General features: G+C 41.1%; 1 protein-coding gene across 8 annotated transcripts in view; it reads left to right on the top strand.

The window, feature by feature from the left end:
* The window catches only part of agap1 (ArfGAP with GTPase domain, ankyrin repeat and PH domain 1), a 766,011-nt gene that overhangs the window by 535,280 nt on the left and 208,520 nt on the right, over window positions 1-22,211 (top strand). For all 8 annotated transcript variants that reach the window (XM_043693252.2, XM_043693251.2, XM_043693245.2 and 5 more), the window contains exon 10: window positions 18,129-18,233. In XM_043693252.2, coding sequence (XP_043549187.1) covers window positions 18,129-18,233 — 105 coding nt within the window. The remainder of the gene's footprint in view (window positions 1-18,128; window positions 18,234-22,211) is intronic.

Genomic DNA, 22,211 nt, shown 5'->3' with positions numbered 1-22,211 from the left:
TAATTAACAATATTAAGGAGTTACAGGCATGGATCACCATGTTGGATTATGATGATGTGGTGATAACAGAGAGCTGGTTTAAGGAAGTGCAGATTTGGGTGTTAACTGTTCTTGATTACAAGGTGCTCAGTAAAGAAATGAAGAGGGGAAAAACCAAGGGGGGAATTATGTTCTTGGTTAAGGACAGCATTGCAGTACTGGAGAAAGAGGCTATATCAGAGGCTTCAAGTAAAGAATCCTTCCAGAGAAGATGCAAAACGTGACCTACGCTTGGGAAATAAGGCAGGGCAGGTGACTGAGATGTCAGTAGGGGAGCACTTTGGAGTCAGTGACCATAATTCTACTAGTTTTAAAATGGTGATGGAAAAGGATAGACAGAATCTAAAAGTTGAAGTTCTAAATTGGAGGAAGGCCAATTTTGACGGTATTAGGCAAGAACTTTCAAAAGTTGATTCGGAGCAGATGTTCACAGGTAAAGCAATGGCTAAAAAATGGGGAGCTTTAAAAAATGAGACAATGAGAGTCCAGAGACAGTATGTTTCTGTTAGGGTGAAAGGCAAGGCTGGTAATTGTAGGGAATTCTGGATGACTGGAGAAATTGAAGTTTTAGTCAAGAAAAAGAAGGAAGCATATGTCAAGTGTCGACAGCAGAAAATGAGTGAATCCTTAGAACAGTATAAAGGCAGTAGGAGTATACATAAGAGAGAAATCAGGAGGGGAAAAAAAGCGGACATGAGATAACCTTGACAAATAGAGTTAAGGCAATACGAAGGGATTTTATAAATACATTAAGGACAAAAGGATAACCAGAGAGAGAATAGGGCTGTTCAAAGATCAGCAAGGCGGCCTTTGTATGGAACCACAGGAGATGGGAGAGGCACTAAATGTGTATTTACCATCAGTGTTTACTGTAGAAAAGGGCATGGAAGGTATAGAATGTTGGGAAATAGATGGTGACATCTTGAAAACCATCCATATTACAGAGGTGGAGGTGCTGGATGTCTTAAAAGGCATAAAGGTGGATAAATCCCCAGGATCTGATCAGGTGTATCCTGATACTCTGTGGGAAGCTAGGGAAGTGATTGCTAGTCCCTTGCTGAGATATTTGGATCGTCAATAGTCACAGGTGAGGTGCCGGAAGACTGGAGGTTGGCTAACGTGGTGCCATTATTTAAGAAAGGTGGTAAGGAAAAGTCAGGCAACTGTGGACACGTGAGCCTGACATCAGTGGTGGGCAAGTAGTTGGTGGGAATCTTGACTGACAGTATGTACATGCATTTGGAAAGGCAAGATCTGATCAGGAATAGTCAACATGGCTTTGTCTGTGGGAAATCGTGACTCACTAACTTGATTGAGTTTTTGAAGAAGTAACGAAAAGGATTGATGAGGGCAGAGCAGTAGACGTGATCTATATGGGCTTCAGTAAGGCGTTCGATAAGGTTTCTTATGGTAGACTGGTTACTGAGGTTAGATCTCATGGAATACAGGGAGAATTAGCCATTTGGATACAGAACTGCCTCGAAGGTAGAAGACAGAGGGTGGTGATGGAGGATTGCTTTCGAGACTGGAGGACTGTGACCAATGGTGTGTCACAGGTATCAGTGCTGGGTCCACTGCTTTTCGTCATATTTATATAAATGCTTTGTATGTAAATGTAGGAGGTATAGTTAGTAAGTTTGCAGATGACGGGAATGAACTGCCAGAAGAAGTTGGCAGATGGAGGCTGGTACAATTACAACATTTAAAAGGCATTTGGATGTGTATATGAATAGTAAGGGTTTGGAGGGATATGGGCCGGGTGCTGGCAGGTGGGACTAGATTGGGTTGGGATATCTGGTTGGCATGGACGGGTTGGACCGCAGAGTCTGTTTCCATGCTGAACATCTCTATGACTCCATGACACCAAAATTGGAGGTGTACTTGACAGCGAAGAAGATTACCTCAGAGTACAATGGGATCTTGATCAGATACACAAATGGGCTGAGGACTTGCAGATGGAGTTTTAGATAAATGCAAGGTGCTGCATTTTGGAAAGGCAAATCAGGGCAGGACATATAAGCTTAATGGTAAGGCCCTGGGGAGCCTTGCTAACTAAGAGATCTTGGAGTGCAGGTACATAGTTCCTTGAAATTGGAGTCACAGATAGACAGGATAGTGAAGAAAGCATTTGGTATGCTTTCCTTTAATGGTCAGAGCATTGAGTACCAGTCATTGGTTAGGCAACGTTTGTAATATTGTTTGCAGTTCTGGTCTCCTTCCTATAGGAAGGATGTTGTGAAACTTGAAAAGGTTCAGAAAGGATTTACAAAGGTTTTGCCCGGGTTGGAGGGTTTGAGCTTTAGGGAGAGGCTGAACAGGCTGGGGCTGTTTTCCCTAGAGTCTCAGAGTGACCTTATAGAGGTTTATAAAATCATGAGGGGCATGGATAGGATAAATAGACAAGGTCTTTTCCCTGGCGTGGGGTAGTTCAGAACTAGAGGGCATAGGTTTAAGATGAGTGGGGAAAGATTTAAAAGAGACCTAAGGGACAACTTTTTTACGCAGAAGGTGGTGCGTGTATGAAATGAGCTGCCAGAGGAAATGATGAACACAAATATAATTACAACATTTACAAGGCATCTGGACGGATATATGAATCGGAAAGGTTTCAAGGGATATGGGCCAAGTGCTGGCAAATAGGACTAGCTTAATTTAGGATATCTGGCTGGCATGAACAAGTTGGACTGAAGGGACTGTTTCCGTGCTAGACATCTGTATGACTGTATGGCTCTATGACTGTAATTGAGTTGGTTGCAGCGACATTATTCAGTACAGTATATAGATCATCAACCAGTGTAAAGAACATGACGGAACAAATCTGCAAGGAAATTGCAGAGATGTAAACATCAGTTATAATAGGAGACTTTAATTCCTGTATGTAGACTGGGATTGTGGTAGTGTAAGGGGCAATGAGGAGCAGGCATTCCTAGGTGGTGTTTGGGAAGGTTTTCTACTTCAGAATGTATCCAGTCCACCTCGAAAGAGGCAGTGCTGGATGGAACCAGTTCTTGGGGACGAGGTGGGCAATGTCATTCAAGTGACAGTGAAAGAACATTTAGGGGACAGTGACCCTTGTATCATAAGCTTTAGGATGATTGTGGAAAGATCATTGATCAATCCAAAGAAAGAATAATCAACTAGTGGAAAACTGACTTCAATTGGACAAAAACGGAGCTGAGCTGAATGGACCAGAAACAAAGGTTGTTGGGAGAAACAGTAGCAAAACAATGGGCTTCCTTCAAACAGGGAGATATTTCAGGAATGGTTGAGGTCTCTTTTCCTCAAAAAAAGATAGGTCAAATAAATACAGATCTCCCTGGATATTAAAGAAGATAGAAATTAATGTTTGGAAGAAAAATAATTGCTTATAGCAGGTATCACAATACTATTGAGAACCACGCAGAATACTGAAGGGAGGTGAAAAAGCAAAGAGGAATTATACAAAAAAGACAGGCAGGTAACTTAAATTGAAATGCCAAAGTCTTTTATAAGCATATCAGTCATAAGAGGAGGAAGAGGGTTGGTTAGTGACCAAAACATTATTTACATATGGAGGCAGGAGGCAGTGTTAAATGAATGCTTTGCATCTGTCCTTACCTCTAAGGTAGGTATTGCCCAGGGTGACAGAAGTGGAAACTCAGTCACTAAAAGGGCTTAAAATTGAAAAGGAGCAAGCAAATAGTCAATATTTAAAGTTGATAAGATACCAAAACCTGATAAGACTCAACCAAGAATATTGTCGGAAATGAGACTGGAAATTGTAGAGGCACTAGCCATTATCGTTTAATCTTCCCTGAATTTGGGGCTATTGTCAGAGGATTGGAGGATTGCAAATGTGACACCGTTGTGCAAAAAAATTGTAAAGATATGTCCAGCAATTACAGACCAGTCAGTTAGATTTTGGTGTGGAAAATCTCTCAAAACAATTAATCAGGTCAAATAAATAGACACATGGATAAATGTGGATTAAATAGGACAAGTCAACTTGGATTTTGTTCAGGGAACATTGTCTATCTAACTTGAAGAAGTTTTTTGAAGAGATAACAAAAAAGGGTCATGAGTGTAAGGCTGTCGATGTGATATATATGGACTTCAATGGTATTGACGCAGGTCATTCTGCTGTAACACATGTTTCGTCAGCACGAATTGGCTATAATGAATTGTGGAAGTTGTTTTGATAACGCAAACTTTCTCCTGAATGTGTATAGCGATTTTTCTATTAGTGATCTTCTACAGCATGGATTTCTATAGCGGTTTTCCATGGCAGGATATTAGAATTAGAATTCCTACAGAATTAGGATTCCCACAGTATGGAAACAGGCCCTTCAGCCCAGCACACACTGACCCTCTGAAGAGTAACCCACCCAGACCTTATTACTCTACATTTCCCCCTGTCTAATGCACCTAAACTACACACCCCTGAACACTATGGGTAATTTATCATGGCCAATTCACCTAACCTGCACATCTTTGGACTGTGGGAGGAAACCAGAGCACCCGGAGGAAACCTATGCAGACACGGGGAGAATATGCAAACTCCACACAGATAGTCACCCGAGGCTGGAATCGAATCTGGATCCCTGGCACTGTGAGGCAGCAATGCTAACCACTGAACTACCGTGCAGGACTGCAGAGGAACACAACTGTTAGAGCAGAACAGCCTGTACAGTGTCACATGATGAACTTGAAAAAAATTGTGGAATAAAAGGTACTGAAGCAACATGGATACAAAGTTGGTTGAGGGACAAGAAACACAGTAGTGGCTAATGGGTGTTTTTTTGAGCTGTAGAAAGGTATGTCATAGAATTCCTTGGGGGCTAAGAATTGGGATCCTTGCTTTTCCTGATATATATAACTACCTAGAGTTTGGTGTGCTGAGGACCATTTCAAAGTTTGTGTATGACACAACATTTGGGAGAACTGTAACTCGTGAAGAGGACACTGTTGAATTTCAAAAGAACATTGACAATTTGGTGGAATGGACAAATGAAGTTCAATATGTAGAAGTATGAGATGATAAACTTAGTTTTTAAAAAAAGCATCGTATACAATTAAAATGTAATCTTTTAAAGGGTGGGCAGGATATGTATGTGTGTATAGGTCTCTCAAAGCTGGCAAAAGAGGTCGATTACTAAAACATGGGGAGGCGATGGCTTAGTGGTATTATCATTGGAGTAGCCAGGTAATGTTCTGGGCACAGAGATTTGGATCCCACCATGGCCGATGGTGGAATTTAATACTGAATTTAAATCAAGTCTAATGATCATAACATTGCAAATTGTTGCAAAAATCCTTTAGGGAAGAAAACTACTGTCATTTACTGATCTAGCCTACATTTGACTGCAGACCCACAGCAATGTGTTTGACTCTTAACTGCTCTGAAACAGTTCGATTAATCACGGGAAAATCTCAAAAAGGAATCAAACTGGATAGACCACCTGGTATTGACTAACCCGCTAGATATCGCAATGGCAAGCACAGCCATGTCGACCCAGGAAAATTCTCCACACTGTGGCATGTGCCAAAATTGGGAGAGCTGTTTCACAGACAGGTCAAGCGTCAGCCTGATATAGTCATACTCTCGAAATCATACCTTACAGTCAGTGTCCCGAACATCACCATCCCTGGATATGTCCTGTCTGGCCAGCAAGACAGACCCAACAGAGGTGGCGGCACAATGGTATATCTAATTGGGAGGGAGTTGCGTTGACAAGTCTCAACATTGACTCCAGATCCATGATGTCCCATAGCATTAGGTCAAACATTGGCACACAAATATCCTGCTGATTACCACAAACTGCACAACCTTGGCTGATAACTGTAATTTTGTTGGGGATCTCCAATGTCCATTACTAAAAGTAACTTGACAGTACCACTGCTGACTGAGCTGTTTAAGTCTGAAAGGACAAAGCTGCAAGTCTGGTTCTGTTGCAGGTGGTGACAGAGCCAACAAAGGCAGAAAAACATGTTCGACCTCATCCTTACCGATCTGACTGCCACAGATTCATTTCTCCGTGCCAGTATCAATCACAGTGACCACGGCACCATGCTTGTGATGACAAAGTCCCACCTTCAAGGTGAGAATGTCCTCCGTCATGTTGTGTGGTACTACCACTGCACTAAATGGTATTGACTTTGAACAAATCTAACAACTTAAGTTTGGCTTGCATGTGGCTCTTTAGCCATCAACAGCAGCTGAATTATATTCCCAATGCTATCTGCAATCTCATGGTCCTACATAACTCCCAGCTGTACCTTTGCCATCAAACCAGGGGATGAGGCTTCTGTTCAGTTAAGGGTGCAAGATGGCATGTCAAGAGTAGACCGGGTGTATATAAAATTGAGGTGTCAACCTGGTGAAACTACAAAATAGGACTACTTGTGTGCCAAAGAAAATAAACAACAAACGATAGACTTAACATTCGACAACCAACAGATCAAATTTAAGCTCCGTAGACCTGCCACATCCAGTGAATAGTGGTAGAAAATTAAGTAACTCTGAAGAGGAGAAAGCTCCACAAATATTCTCATCTTCAGTAATGCGGGAGCCCAACATATTAGTGCAAAGAATGAGGCTGAAGCGTTTGCAGCAGTCTTCAGCTAGGAATGCCAAGTGGATAATGTATCTCGCCTTTTCTCAGGTACCCAGCCTGAAAGATTTTAGTTTTTGGTTCATTCAGTTCATTGCACATGATATCAAGAAATGACTGGAGGCTCTGAATGTGGGTCCTAACAACATTCCAGCAATAGTCCTGAGGAGGCATGCTCCAAACGTATTGCTCCCCTAGCCAAGCTCTTCTGGTACAACTGTAAAACTGGCATCTACCCAACAATGTGATAAATTACCTCCAGGTACACCCTGCACACTAAAAGCAAGGCAAGTCCAACCTGAACAATTACTGCTCGATGTGGATAAGGAGAAACTATCCCTGCTGATAAGATTGATAGGGCATGTTATTAAGGGCTTTTCTAAAAGAAGCAAATGTGATATGCAAAATAACCTTTTCGGTTAGTGAGTGGTCATGGTCTGGATTATACTTCCTGCAAGTGTAGTGAAAGCAGGTTCAATTGAGGTCTTTGAGAGGGCATTAGATGATGTTTCTATTCAACAATTTGCAGGGAATAATACAGAGGGAAAATACAGGAGATTGGCAATAAATCAGAAATGCTCAAAGAGCCAGTACAGACATGATGGCTGAAATAAAGCCTTTTCCATTGTAACAGTTGTGTGATTCATGCCATCAAAGAAGACTAAAATGACATTGAAGTGTAAAAGAGCAATATTCTCATTTGCCACACAATTCAGCAGCATATCCACTAGGTGGTCATGGTTTCACAGTTATAGACTCCTCTCCAGGAATGGTGTGAATGATCTGAGCTTTGCTGCTATAACATGAGATGATCTGAACTGTTTAATGGGATTACATTCATCCCTGTAATTATTCCAGCATATTTATTTCATGTACAAACCATCTGAATCTCTGGAGTAAATTACAACCACGGAGTCACTTTCAGGAAACTATTTTTTAACAAGTATTTGCTCAATAAGACAAAATGCTCAGGAATCATGAAGAAAATACTTTGTAAAATGGAAAGGAATGTTTCTGGAACCACTTTTACAGCTGTACTAATTTAGTTCCCCTTCCACAAGGGCAGTGCCAGAATTCCTTCACCCCATCATTGGTCGCCTTATCTTCAGCCATCCAGACAACATCACTGCAATTCCCACACCACCCCCAACCCCTGCCTGCCCCACCCACCTCAAACTCTAGAAATCCCTTGTTAATCCTCTCCACCTCCCTGCCTGTGCCTTCTCCTATAAGACCTCTTTAAAACCTGGCTGTTTGGCAAAGCTTTTGTCACGTGCCAACATTTCATACAAATATTGGATGAAGCCATTTAACCCATTATCCAATAATTGCTTTAATTCTGTAGCCCTGATTATTGACTTGACTGCTAATGGCAATAGATCATTCCTATGTGCTCCATCTAGATCCTTCATAATTTTTATGTCCCTCAATTAAGTCTGTCTCCAGCCTCCTCTGTTCCAAAGAATACCACCCGAGGCCATCTAATCTTTTTTTCTCAGCCAAAACTTAACATTCTTGACGGTATCTTCATACTCTTTCTCATGTGATAACATCTTTCCTGTAATGCAGTAACCAAAGCTATACACAGTAGTGCCTGCACTCTTAATTAATGTTTCCACAGTTATAGCACAACCAGCCTGCCCTTAAACTCGGGACCTTGGCCAATAAAGGAAAGTATCCCCACTATCATCATGTCTACTCATATACCTACTATCTTTAAGAGCCTAATTTAAAGATCCCTCCATCCTTTCACCTTTCAGAGAAGCCTACCATTTATTGTGTATGGACTTGCCTTGTTATCCTCCCAAATGTGTGGCTTCATATTCCTCCAGAATAAATTCCATTTGCCACATTTCTGTCTTCCTGAGCAATGAATTAATCCCTGCAGCCTTCCTTGCGATATACCATTCTCCAATGTTCATACGATGTGAAATTTCTGAATCATACTTCTGCATTTAAGTGTATATCCATGATATACTGTCACAAAGATCAAGTGACCCAGTACTGAGCTCTGCAAAATCCTATGAGAAACTGTGTTTCTATCAATAATTATCCTTTGTGTCCTGCCACTGAGTCAATTTTGGGTGTAACCTGCTACTTATCTTTGGATAAGCTTACAATTTTGTGACCAGTCTGCTCTGCAGGACCTTGTGAAAAAACCTACTGTAAAATCCAGGCAGACTAGAACAAACACACTACCATCCTGAAACTTCTTCCTTACCTCACAAGAAACTCTTTCACGGTAGTCAGTCATATGCTGACTGGCCTGTCATGATCAAGCTGTAGTTTCCACCCTTTTTAAACAACAACACAACATTAACTGTCCTCTCGTACTCCACCGCCAAACTTTTAGCCAAGGAATATTGGAACATTATGATCAGCAGCTGATATAATTAGAATTTTCCTTTAATTTCTTTTTAACCAAATGGCATACACCATAACTGCAAAGTTAATTGTAAAAGTACTGAAAGTTAAGGCTCATTGGTAGCACTCTTGCTTTTGAATGACAAAGTTCTGGATTCAAATCCCAGTCCAGCACTTGAACACAAAAATCAAGGCTATATTGACAGAATATTAAACTGTCAGAGGTTCTGTCTTTTGATCAAGGTGTGAAAAGAGGTCCCATCTACTTAGGTGAATAATAAGTTACATGGCATTGTTTCAAAGAGTTGCAAGAGTGTTATCCCTGGAGTCCTGGCCATTTTTTAATCTTAAACAACATCATAAACACATGATCTCATCATTATATTGTTCTTGGTTATGGAAGTTTGTTTAACACAAACTGCTTGAAAATTCAAACAGTGATTACAAATGGAGGTCATTGACTGTAAGTCACTTTTAAGCATCTGGTGTATGTGAAAAAAAAATTATATATGCACCCTCTTGTGTGCAGTGATCATCTTCTACCCTACCCCTGGACCGGGAGGCCTGAGTTCAAGTCCCACCTGCTCTAGTGGTGTGCAATAATGTTTCTAAACAGATTGATTAGAAAAATAGGTTAAATTTTTTAAAAATGAAAATCATTCTTTAATTTTTATTGGAGATAGTCACTTTATTCACAGCCACAAAATCTTGTGTTAATAAAATAGTAAAGTATTTTCAAACAAAGTTTGGCACTGAACCAAATGAGTCAAAATTGGACAAGTGAACCAGTGTTGGTTAGATGTAGTTTGTGAGGAGAATTTCCAAGGTTCGGAGAGTTAGAGGTTGAGAGAGAGAAATCAAAAGCCTAGAAGCCATGGCATCTGAAGTAATGGTCACCAATGGCAGAGTTTAAAAAATCAGGGGTGTTAAGAAAAGCCAGAATTAGAGGTGTGCAAATACTGGAGTGGGTTGTAAGGCTGGATAAGGTTACAATAATAGGCAAAAGGTTTTAAAAATAAGAATGATAATTTAAAACTTGAGTCAGAGTTAGACTGAGAGCCAATGCTCAACACTCTGTTGATTCATGAATTCCTGTTTGTGATTTATTCTCCTTTATTCATTCTCTATTAACTCCAGTCTGTAGGTGGATTTTGGATTACCATACAGAGGTTCTGTTTTCCTTTCCTATAATTTTCACTTGTTTCTGTTTGTCCATTTCAATATCCAGTGTTAACCAGTCATGAAACAATGCAGGTAAAATCCCATAATTTTATACTGCATTCGCTAACAATGCCTCAACCATTCAGGGTTATCTTTACTTTTCTGAATTTAAACAAAAGCTTATGGAATAACTGTTCCCTGGTGCATCCTTCATGATGAAGACTTGACCAATGGAAGTCCACTTGCCAAATTTTAAACACCTTATTTTCCTCATGCAGTATAAATTGTTGTTCCTTTTGCAATTTGGCTTTCTTGCATCTGTCCTGATGAGTGCAAGATGAAAAATGTAACAACATCTCCCTCTTTTGATAATAATCCTGATTCTGAACTACTAAGTGACTATTTGCACTGAATTTTATCTAGACTATCCTCAGACCTTTCTGATAACTATGCAGAGCCTTTAACACTAACCCAGGAGTGTTGAGGGAATGGAGAAGCACTTATTAACTCATTGTTTCCCCACCCCAGCCCCAAAGAATGGCACAATTTGAATACCATGTATTTCTTGATTAATTGTTTAATTGTTCACTGTAATCCTCGAGGGTCATTGAGGAGCTGTGACAAGGCTATGTTTTAGCCAGTTGAATCTTCTGTACTTTTTCTTTCCCTGAATGGTTATAAATTGAGCACCCAGTGACAACCTGTTCATTACCTGACACAAATACCACGATCCATTTGAAATGAGCCCCATCTTGAATGGACATCAGGTGCAAATTACATCCTTTCAAGTGCCAGTGGCAGACAAAAAATTAATAAATAGCTCTGTAAATGGTGCAGATACTTAAGAAAAATTGGCCAGCTAATTTACCACAGCTTGAACTAAGGGTGCCTTTTGCTAGCTGCAGTCTGGAGTAATGTTGTCGGAGCCTTTATTAATTGCACTTCGCAAGCAGTGACAGTTTTGTTGCTATTGGCAACTTTCTTCATTAAACTTAAAGCCTGTGTCAAATCCCATTAGCTGAACTGTGGGTACATTACATTTGTATTCTTCACGATCTCTCAGTATGACAGTTCCAGTTGTGTGGAGACAAGGCGGGGGAGACGTGCTCGAATGTAATAAAGCGTACAACCCGTTGTCGTAAGGGCCGAAGTGTGTCAATCATGACGAGCAGCAGGACAGACACTCACTGGCTGTTTCCTTTTAACAATGGAGAATAAAGTGTTTAACACATTGGTTTTTATTTCAACAAGATTGCTTCCCCCATTAGGACTTGGATCCAGCTCCGGCTTTAACCACTTTGATGAGTAGATTGTGTGATGGGCATAGCACTGTGGGAGGAAATGAATGGGATAATGATGAGAAGGTCACCTCAGTTCTCCAGTCTTTGAGAGGGGGCAAGCTTTATGGATGCTAATGTACCTGACACAGCAGGTGCCCACAGTATAAAGAATAAAGCTGCAACACCTCTGCACCATCACTTGGTACTTCAAACACATTGCACAAAAACATGATGAGATTGCCCTGCTACCTCTCTCCATAATAACCTTTACAGATAAAAGTTCCAGTTCCCGGTTGTAATGGTATCTTAAAAATGTTTATATAATGTGTTTACAATTTGGCTTCACCAAATGCCAGAATAAAATTTTTTTTATTAAGCATTGACCATCTAACAGGGCATAGATTATGGTGTCTGTGTGTCTTCATTCTGGCACTAAATTTGGAGGATATCTTGTATTGGGGACAGTAAAGTGTCAAGAGGATGAATTATGGTATAGCAGGACTATAGTTGGGGGCTGTAACATGAAAAGGATCTTTTAAATGGAAGGGAGCAAAAATATGTTTCACCGTACTTAGTTATGGAAATAATAGAAAGAGAACAAGGTTGGGAAAATAAAATAGACCTACATTCTACTGAATTTTAGATAATTTTTATGTTTAGCTGAAGTATGTGTTGTCTATTTTTTAAATAATTATATAGAAAATACTTTAATTACACCACTTTTAAATGTAAAATATTCTTCTTCATAATAGATCTGAAATGCAATCTGGAGTGTAGGTGTGTCCTAAACTGTTACAAGTCGTAGGATAATCTTTGAATATCAATCTGAGCAGTGAGGCAGCATTTTATGCTCTGTAGAATTAATCAAACTGTTTCTCCTCTGGATATGGACACCTTGAGGTAATTAGATTCATGGCTACTTCCCTGTGCTTTTGATACCTAATACTGCACACACATGGTGTTACATAACAGAACCAATAGATATCCTACCACCTGGTTGGCAAACTAGTGAACAACTGCATCACCTCTTCTAGAGAAGATCTCAGGGCAACTAAGACATATATATGCAAACCTTTCCTTGAATGAGACCACTTGAGGATCCAAGGCCACAGATGAATTGTGTTGGGTGGGAGTCAGCACCAAGCACATGGGGTTAGCTCTCAGCAGGACCATTCTTCATTCCTGATGACCAAGTCCTTTGATCAAACACTGAGAACCCTAGGAAATGGATCCCACTGGCATCCTGCAAGCAAATCTGCCCTCTGATTGGGAGCCCATTTACTGTTGGACTGAGATCAGCAGAATGAGGCCTTTAAGTGGGTATCAACTGCTCACCTGAGGGCCTCAATTGGCTACAGGGCAGAAAGGCTACCCATGGGCTTTCTTACCACAGGCCTTACAAGCGTGGAGGTACACAGGCAGCTGGGTCGCCACCCTTCTGCCTTATTAAGTGTGCACACACGAAGAAATAACCTAATCTCGAAAAATCTTGAAGCAAGATTTTTCCTCTCACTTGATGGCACATTTGCCTCATCACAAGCCCAAGTGTGTCCACAGCAAAAAGAATCCTAAGTTGCTTTCTAAATGAATAAAGCACTCATGGTTTGAGCAATGAAGAAACACAGTTCCAATAAGTACCGTATTGCTGCGGTACTCGTTGCAACCTCTGGAAGTCCCAAAGCATTTTATGGCCACCAAAGTATTTTTGAAGTGTATTCATTGTTGCAATGTAGAAAACGCAGCCTCCAATTTGTGCACAGCCAGCTCCCAATAAAAGCAGAGCTGATTAGCAGTGTTGGTTTGAGGCATAAATGTTGACCAGGACAGCAGACAGAACTTCCTTACTCTTCTGTGAAATTACTTTTAGGCCCACTTGATAGGAGAGATGGTGCCTCCTGCACAGCTGAGTGCTGCATCTCAGTACCACGACTGCTTTGCATTAAGTGCCATGGGATTCCCTTGCAGCCAGTTGAACAAAGCCTGCAACCCAATAGATCTGTTACAAGATGAAGCACCAGGTCATCTGGGAGACGTGATCTTTTCACAATGGCATAAAGCGGACTCTTTCCAGTTGCAAATTACTCGGTAGGTTGAGGGAAGCAGGCATTGGAGCCTAATGTCCTGCAGTTTCCAAGAAGTAATGTGCGACACATAATTGAACACAAAAATATCAGAAGATAGTAAAAGTGGAAAAGTATAACCTATGTGTAACAGCATTACATAAACCTGCTTCAAAGACAGAACCAGATTACAGAGGATAAATCAAGCCAGCAAGGCTTTCATTTAAATCCCATAATGGAGTCTCTGCATTTGTGGTTTCCTCCTAAGTAAATATGCAACTTTATCATTAAATCTTATAGGGAACCCCACTGTTGACTAGCTTGGAGTGCTGAAGGGGCAGTGCTGGGGATTTAATTGGTCGGTGCAACTTCTTCCCATCGAAACAGGACTACTTCTCCTCCGGAGTCACCTGAACAACACCACATGTGCAAATGACAATCCCAGGGGAGAGTTTCACATGACTCATCATTAGTTGTTTGCACTGTTGCAGTAATGATCAGGAGGATTTAACCTGATAGTGTGAGTTACTGCCCTGTGGCACCCTAATGCTTCAGCCTCACTGAGTGATTGGCTCAGTTAGCACAAATCTCTGGTGGCAAGTGCAATCAATAAATCTTTGTTGGTAAATAATTGCTATTGAGCAGAGTTTTAATATAAATTTATGAGCAGTGTTTTATCATTGCTGGTGGGTAAAGTGCATTGCTGAGTGATAGATTTTCAAATATTGGTTACATTTGTTATATATACAAGTTTTTAATATAAAGTGTTTTCTGCATTATTTAAGTATTGTGGACTTAATAGTTCAGTCCCTTTGCCTTTTCCTCACGGATATAATAACAGGAATTGTAAATTCACGGCCGATCTAGAAACTGATTAATATACTTTCCACTTGGTCTCAGTGTGTCCACTTGCAGCACAATTAGACATTGAACTTCCCAAAAGAAGGAGAAACTTTGGATTAATCTGAATCATACAAAGTCAAAAGTCAAACTTTTAGATGTATTCCTGCTTCCGGTTTTCTCGCCTACCTTTGCAAATCTTCCAAGTATTCTTGCTTCCAAAACAATATCCCTCCTTATAATTTGGTTTCCCCTTTATGTTCAGGGGAACAAAGATGTTTAAAATGTTTCCAACATTCTGGTGACACTATTTCATTGCTATTTTCTTTATTTTCTTTCTTGTGTCAATTTAACCTTAATCCTATGGATATAGAGTTTGAAGCTCAGCTCCAGGTTAAACAAATCACTTGACATGTAATTGTTCTGTGTCACACAACAGAATATCATTTCTCTGCCAGTTTTAGCCACTGGGGAGTTCAGGCTTTGTTTCAATGCAGGGGTTAGTTATTCCTGTTTCCCAAGTTTTTATTTCATGCTAATTTGCTTTTGACTAGGCAGAGCTGTATTAATCCTACTGTGCCACGTGATTGACCCCGCAACCCCTAGGCAGAATGCCATGTATTGGGGAACTCCTCAGAAGAATGCTCCCTCAGGACAAGTAGACAAGATAGCCATCAGATTTCACAGGGCAAGGCATAGCTATATACTTCCTCTGATAAAGCTTGTGGGATGGCCTTAATAAAGGAGATCTGTAGGATGATACTTTTGAAGTGTTCCTGCACCTTGGTGATAAGAATCAGTTTATCTTTTTCCACCATTATCGTGGGTGCTATTGGAGAACCCATTTCTGTTGGCCTTGTAGAGAGGGGAACATTAACTTCATTCAAAGGTGCTTATTCTGACATAACAAACTTGTTTATGCTTACACTGGTGAAGAGGTTACTGCAGGCAACATCCATCATCTTGAAGAAGTGGCGTGTCGATTTTGTCATTACTTACTCGATGTGCTGCTACTTCTAAAGACTCTTTTAGATGTAGTTAGATTTAATTTGCTGCTGCAGGGCTGCAAAATAATGTGCTGTAAGAGCCACACATAGTAAATTTTTTAAAAAAATTATTGTTTAAAGTTTCACTGTGCCTCTTCGCCGACCACCAGGATACATGGGCTGTTTTTCCTGTGATAACAGGAAAAAAAAACCAAAGATGCTGAAAATCAGTATTGTTGGCCAGGCCATCATGTATTTCCTACCTCTTGAGACAGTGGTGGTAAACTGCCTTCTTGAATGGTCCATGCAGTCCAAAAGCAGGAAATGCTGGAAAACCTTAACTTGTCAATACATGGAGAGAGAAGGAGAGCTAATATTTCAGATCTATCTCATCGGAACTGGGGAGAAAAGTTAAAAATTATTAAAGGCTTTAAGCATGAGAAAGCATGGAAGGTGGGAAGTAAAACAAATGGAAAGGTCTGAGATTGGGTAGAGGGTAGGAAAGATTACACCAAAATGTTTTGTGGTGCAACACCAAAAGGAATGGTGATGGCTCAAATAAAGAAGTAAAAGATGTGTTCAGAGATGGGGTGAATAGCATGATTAATATTGTGAGTGAGGACACGTTGAGACAGAAAATATTGAGGCTCAGTGCAATGCCCCATGGGTGAGCAGGCATCTTGCAATCACTATTCAGCATTAAGTGTGAAAAATGGCCAATTGGGTGAAATACAGGGATACCGTCTGAGCTGTAGCCCTAAGATGATTCACTGCTTTAAAGAGAGGAGAGAAATTCGTCATCCAAAGCTGGTTTATTGCACATAGAGGTAAAGGATAAAGCTGGGAGCAAAACAGTTCTCCCCTTGGGACCTCAATGTCAGCATTGGTATCAAAAAAAGAAACTGCTACGTGGGGTCATCATTTGGAGACAGAAGGAGAGTCAATATTTTCAGATTGGCAACATTTTAACTGAGATGCAGCTTAAACTGGTCACCATTGGTTTCTCTAGAACCCTTAGAGAGTCCAGTCTGGATTTGAACTGAAATATGACAGAGCATCACTATTGAAGCACAACTAAATTGGCTATGTTTCTTGTAAATAACTCCTTTCACGTGTTTTTGCTGAAAATATTGAAGACTCAATGACAGAACAAGATTTGTAGTGATTGCAGAGGAACATTCTGAAGTCACTCCAGAAATAAAATGTCGATTGTCAGAACTTAGACATAACCTGCGCAAACAAGAAAATACTGTGTCAGCTCCACTAATCAAGAGAACTAAATTCTTTGTACTGCCACGTTACAAAGAGCAGCAGGAACTTCCTTAGCCTAAGAATAACTCTACAAATTATTCAGGAAGAAATATTATGGAAATATGGTTTTGAACCCTCTACATTTGGCGTGATCTGACACTCTAATGAGAGTATATGCTCAGATCTCTGCTGCTCCTTAAGCAGTGCATTACTTTCTCTTTCTCTCCCATTTATTTATTTTTATGTAAAAAATTATCAAACCTTTGTAGTAACAAGTTTGATAGATATTATAAAACATTAAAGTGATCGCTTTAAGCCAAGTAAAGGAAAGGCAGCTAACAAAATTGTAAACATAATGCAAGTTATTTTATCGTCTTATATATCACCAAATGAGACATACATAACAGTTGCTAGAGGGAATTTGATACAGCTACAGGCTCATGGACGGAGAGTAAAAACAATTAGGGGAAATGACTTATATATTGATTTTGTACGGTTGAGAATCAGATGAATGTAGATCCAGTGTAAATCCCAGAATTAATTAGCTTTCTAACCATAGTAAGATCTCCTATATGCTGGGGACACCCAATGCAGAACATTTCCCTCAGTCTATAAGCACAACCGGAATTTCCTGCCTCCTGTCATTTTGATTTCCCTCCTTGTTACCCCTCTGACCTTTCTGCTGTTGAATTGCTGCTGTGTTCACTGCAAGCTCCAGGAACAGCACCTCATTTCTCAATTGTGCTCTTCATAACCATCAAGATTCAACATCGACTTCAACAATTTTTGATTGTAGCCCATGTCCCCAGTTTGTTTCCTTTCTCTTTGCTGCGTTTTTCTCTCTCTTGTTTTTCTTTTAATTCTTCCTCTTTGTTTCAAATAGCAACTATTCAAGATCCTGTATAACTCCTACTCTTGACTCCTTTAGTTTCCTTACTTAGCCCATTGCCATTCACTTTGGCCTTACACCATGAACCCTTTTGTCATTTAATCTTTCCTGCTTTTCACTCTACTGCAGACCTTTCCCTTTGTTCTTCCCACCCTGCCCGCATTTCAATTGCTCATTTCAATTCTCTTCCAGTTCCGATGAAAGGTCATGGACCTGAAACATTAACTCTGTTTATCCATCTACAGATACTTCCTGACCTTCTGAATATTTGTTGCAATTCCTCTTTATTTCAATTTTTCCAGAATTTGCGATATTTTGCTTTGATGTTGTTGAAGTTTTTTTTTAAATCTCTATTCATCTCTTCCCCTTCACCATGTGCTAGAGAAGAATTTGCTGATGCTAACTGTGAACCCAGCTATTGGGTGAGGAGGTGTGGAAAGGATCAGCCACTGGCGTTGCTACTGGGCATTCTTCTGAATGCTGACCCGGTTTCTAGCGGTGAGCAGTTGTACCCAAAGACACATTTGGGCTTTGAACTTCAAGACTTAAAAAACAGAAGTTGATTTGTATAACCACAAAATAGAACCATGGACACCATGTAGTACAGACTCGGAGTATGCAAACTCGCTTACACACTCCCTTGAAACTATCGTGTTTCTTTTTCATAGGGTATGTTACTCAAGAGAAGTGGGAAGTCACTGAACAAAGAGTGGAAGAAGAAATATGTAACGCTGTGTGATAATGGAATCTTGACGTATCATCCAAGTTTGCACGTAAGTGTTTGATTACAGCAGACTCTTCTCAAACTCTGGGCTATTCACCCACGCAGTCAAGCAGAAAAAGCCGCTGTTGGGAGAGTTGAATTGGTGGGAAAAGCATCACTTCTGCTCATGTTGTTTGTTACTTTGGATTTCAAAATCCTAGTGGCTTGTAACTACTTAAAATCACTCTGCAAACCTTGAAAGCTACATATCTGTTTAGATCAAAACAGATTATGTAACCCAACTGGTTTGAAGCATAGGAAGATAGAACAGAATTCCTCCCCCCCGCCCCCGCTGGTTCTCACCTTCCACCCCACCAATTTCCAGATACTATGCATCATCCTCCACCATTTCCACCACCAACAGTCAGACCCCACTGCCAGAGATATATTTCACACCCTACCCTTATCAGTGTTCCGCAGAGACCATTCCCTCTGCTACTCTCTTGTTAGGTCACGCCACTCCCCCACCCCACCCACCAACCCATTCTCCACTCTCGGCACCTTTCCTTGCTGCCACAAGAGGTTTAAAACCTGCGCCTACACCTCCCCCTCACCTCCATCCAAGGCTCCAAAGGATCCTTCCACATCTGCCAGAGATTCTCCTGCATATCCAAACACCTCATCTACTGTGAGAAAGTAAGGTCTGAAGATGCTGGAGATCAGAGTCGAGAGTGTGTTGCTGGAAAAGCACAGCAGGTCAGGCAGCATCCGAGGAGCAGGAGAATTGACATTTCAGACCGGAGTCCTTCAGTCGATTCTCCTGCTCGTTGGATGCTGCCTGACCTACTGTGCTTTTCCAGCAACATACTCTCGAACCTCATCTACTGTGCCTGTTGCTCTCAATGTGGTCTCCTCTACACTGGGGAGACATGACATCAACTTGTGGAATGTTTCAGAGAACATCTCTGAGACGCACGCACTAAACAACCCCACTGCCCTGTGGTTGACCACTTCAACTCCCCCTTCCACTCTGCCATGGACATGCAAGTCATAGGCCTCTTCCACCTTCAAATCCTGGCCACCTGATGCATGAAGGAAGAATGCCTCACCTTCTACCTTGGGGACATTCCAACTGCATGCCATCAGCGTGATTTCACTAGTTTCCTCATCTCCCTTCCCCCACCTCATCCTCCTTCCCCCACCTCATCCTAGATCCAACCCTCCAACTCTGCACTGCCCTCTTGAACTGTCCCACCTGTCCTACCCGCTCCACCTTCTGCACTGACCTATCACCGTCACTCCCCATCTGCATCTACCTATCGCCTTCCGAGCTACCCCTCACCCCCCCCCCCCTCACCCCCCCCCCCCCCCCCCCCCCCCCCAATTTATCTCTCAGCCCCTTCCTTCCTCACCTCACATTCCTGATTAAGGGCTTATGCCCAAAACGTCGATTCTCCTGCTCCTTGGATGCTGCCTGACCTGCTGCGCTTTTCCAGCAACACATTTTTCAGCTCTGATCTCCAGCATCTGCAGTCCTCACTTTCTCCTTATGCCCGAAACATCAACTCTCCTGTTCCTTGGATGCTGCTTGACCTGATGTGCTTTTCCAGCGCCATACTTTTCGACCCCAACTGGTTTGAAGTCCATTCAATCTTAATCTTACCCTATCGACATATCCTTCCATGTCTCCTTAAATGCTATTCAGCTGGTCTCCTTGCTGTGATGTTGAGTTCTGCATTCTCAGTGATCTCTGAGTGAAGAGGTTTGTGAACAATGGCTGGCATGTAGCTCACATTTAAAACCTCACATTTTGTGTATGGTGGATGTAGCCTGATGGACAGATCACTGTTGCAGAAGAATACATGTAAAGGTAAGTGTTCTTATTTAAAGAAAATCCCTCAGTTTAAACAATTTTCACCACACTCGACCTCTCCTCCCTTCCCTCCACCCAGTCAGTAGGTAAAACTACAAACTGAAGGAATTGGCATAAAAGAGGAGGGACCAATTTTGCTTGTGCTATTAGGAAGGTGACATGGAAGTGGTATGGGAACTAGGGGAGTATAGAACTACCAACGTGCACAGAATGCTGGGGAGACAGATGGTACTACAGTAGAGAATAGTATGCTATTAGCTGGGAAAGATTGATAAAGTTTAAATCAAGGTTCTGTGCATTTATGTGAATGCATGTTATTAAGGCTGATGAGTTACAAGTGCCAATAACCATGTGGAAATATGATATGGCTGTGTCAGAGACCTGATTCACAAAAAGTCAGGACTAATTATTAAATATTCCAGGATACAAGGTATTCAGGCAAGATGGGAAAGAAACAAAAGTGTAAGGACTGGTGGTATTAATAAAAGAAAATCGCAGTCTTGGAGAAAGAGGATGTCCCAAATGGGTTGAGGACAGAATGTCTTTGACTAGAGCTAAGGAACAAAAGAAAAAGATGCTATTGTTAGGTGTCATCTATAGGCTACTGACTAATAGGGATGGTATAGAGGAACAGAGGTGTAAGGAAATTACAGAGAAATGTGTCAGTTGTCGAGTATTTGGAATGGAATAATAGTAGTATAAAAGACAGAGAGGACAAAAGTTCCTGAGGTGTTTTTGATAGAACTTTCTCCATGAGAATGTTTCCAGTTCAAGAAAAAAGAACACAATTAGTTCTGGTTCTTGTGGATAAGGTGATCCAGAGCAAATCAGGTGTCAAGAGGAGAACACATAGCTGACAATATCAAGTGGGTCATAAGATTTAGACTGGCTACGGAGAAAAACAAGGAACAATTTAGAGTAAGAATATTTAAATGGGACAAAGCCAACTTAAGTCGGGTCAGATAAACTGGAATTACATCTTGTTGGAAAGGACTGTAACTGAACAGTGGGCTGCCTTGAAAGAGTTCACAAAAAGATTTACAAGGATGTTGCCAAGGTTGGAGGATTTGAGCTACTGGGAGAGGCTGAATAGGCTAGAGCTGTTTCCCTGGAGCATTGGAGTCTGAGAGGTGACCTTATAGAGGTTTATAAAATCATTAGGGACATGGATAAGATAAATAGAAAACGTCTTTTCCCTGGGATGGGGGAGTCCAGAATGAGAGGACATAGGTTTAGGGTGAGAGGGGAAAGATTTAAAAGGGACCTAATGGACAACTTTTTCACGCAGCGGGTGGTATGTATGTGGAATGAGCTTCTAGAGGAAGTGGTGGAGGCTGGTACAATTACAATACTTAAAAGGCATCTGGACGAGTATATGATAGGAAGGGCTTAGAGGGATATAGGCCAAGTGCTGGCAAATGGGACGGGATTAGGTGAGGATATCTGGTGGACATGGACGAGTTGGACCGAAGTGTCTGTTTCCGTGCTGTGCATCTCTGTGACTTGAAGAGAAGAAATATTTTAAGCACAATTAAGGTCTAGTCCCAGAAAGTGGAAAGTTATGGCAAATAAATCCTGGAATTTCAAAGGAGATAGAGTTTAAGATAAGAAAGGAAACCAAACTTGTAACAGGTGTCATGTGGACAATGCAACTGTGAATGAGGCTGAATACAGAAGGATCACGGGGAAATTGAAAAGCAAATAAGAAGCAAAGAGAGAAAATCAGGAGAGACTGGCAGCTAACGTACAAGGGAATAAGAAAGTCTTCCACAGTGATTTAAATAGTAAAAAGGAGTACAGTTAATTAGGGGCCAAAAGGGGATTTATACATGAAAGTCGAGGACATGGCTAGGGTGTTTAATACTTTGTCTGTAACTTCACCAAAGAAGAAAACAATGTGCAGGTCTTTGTGAAAAAGAAGGTAGTTTACACTCTGCCTGAAAGTGTAGTGGAGGCAAATCAATCAATGCATTCAAGAAGGATTTCAGTTAATAACCAGAAAGGAAGAATATCCTTCTGTGGAGAAGGTTCATGTGTGGCACTGGAGATCATTTCTTCAGAGACAGGTCAGACAGCTGAATAGCTGAGCCTGGCATTTCACCAATTCTCCTCATATCTCCTAGATCTCTCCCTGAGGCTTCTAAATCCTACCTCCAAATGTGCTAAATTAGTCAG

Source organism: Chiloscyllium plagiosum, unplaced genomic scaffold (assembly GCF_037043375.1).
Source record: "Chiloscyllium plagiosum isolate Xiang-an unplaced genomic scaffold, Cpla_swu_hap1 HiC_scaffold_7, whole genome shotgun sequence".
NCBI lineage: Eukaryota > Metazoa > Chordata > Chondrichthyes > Orectolobiformes > Hemiscylliidae > Chiloscyllium > Chiloscyllium plagiosum.
The sequence above is the reverse complement of the archived record's forward strand: the minus strand, read 5'-3'. Positions and strand labels throughout refer to the sequence as shown.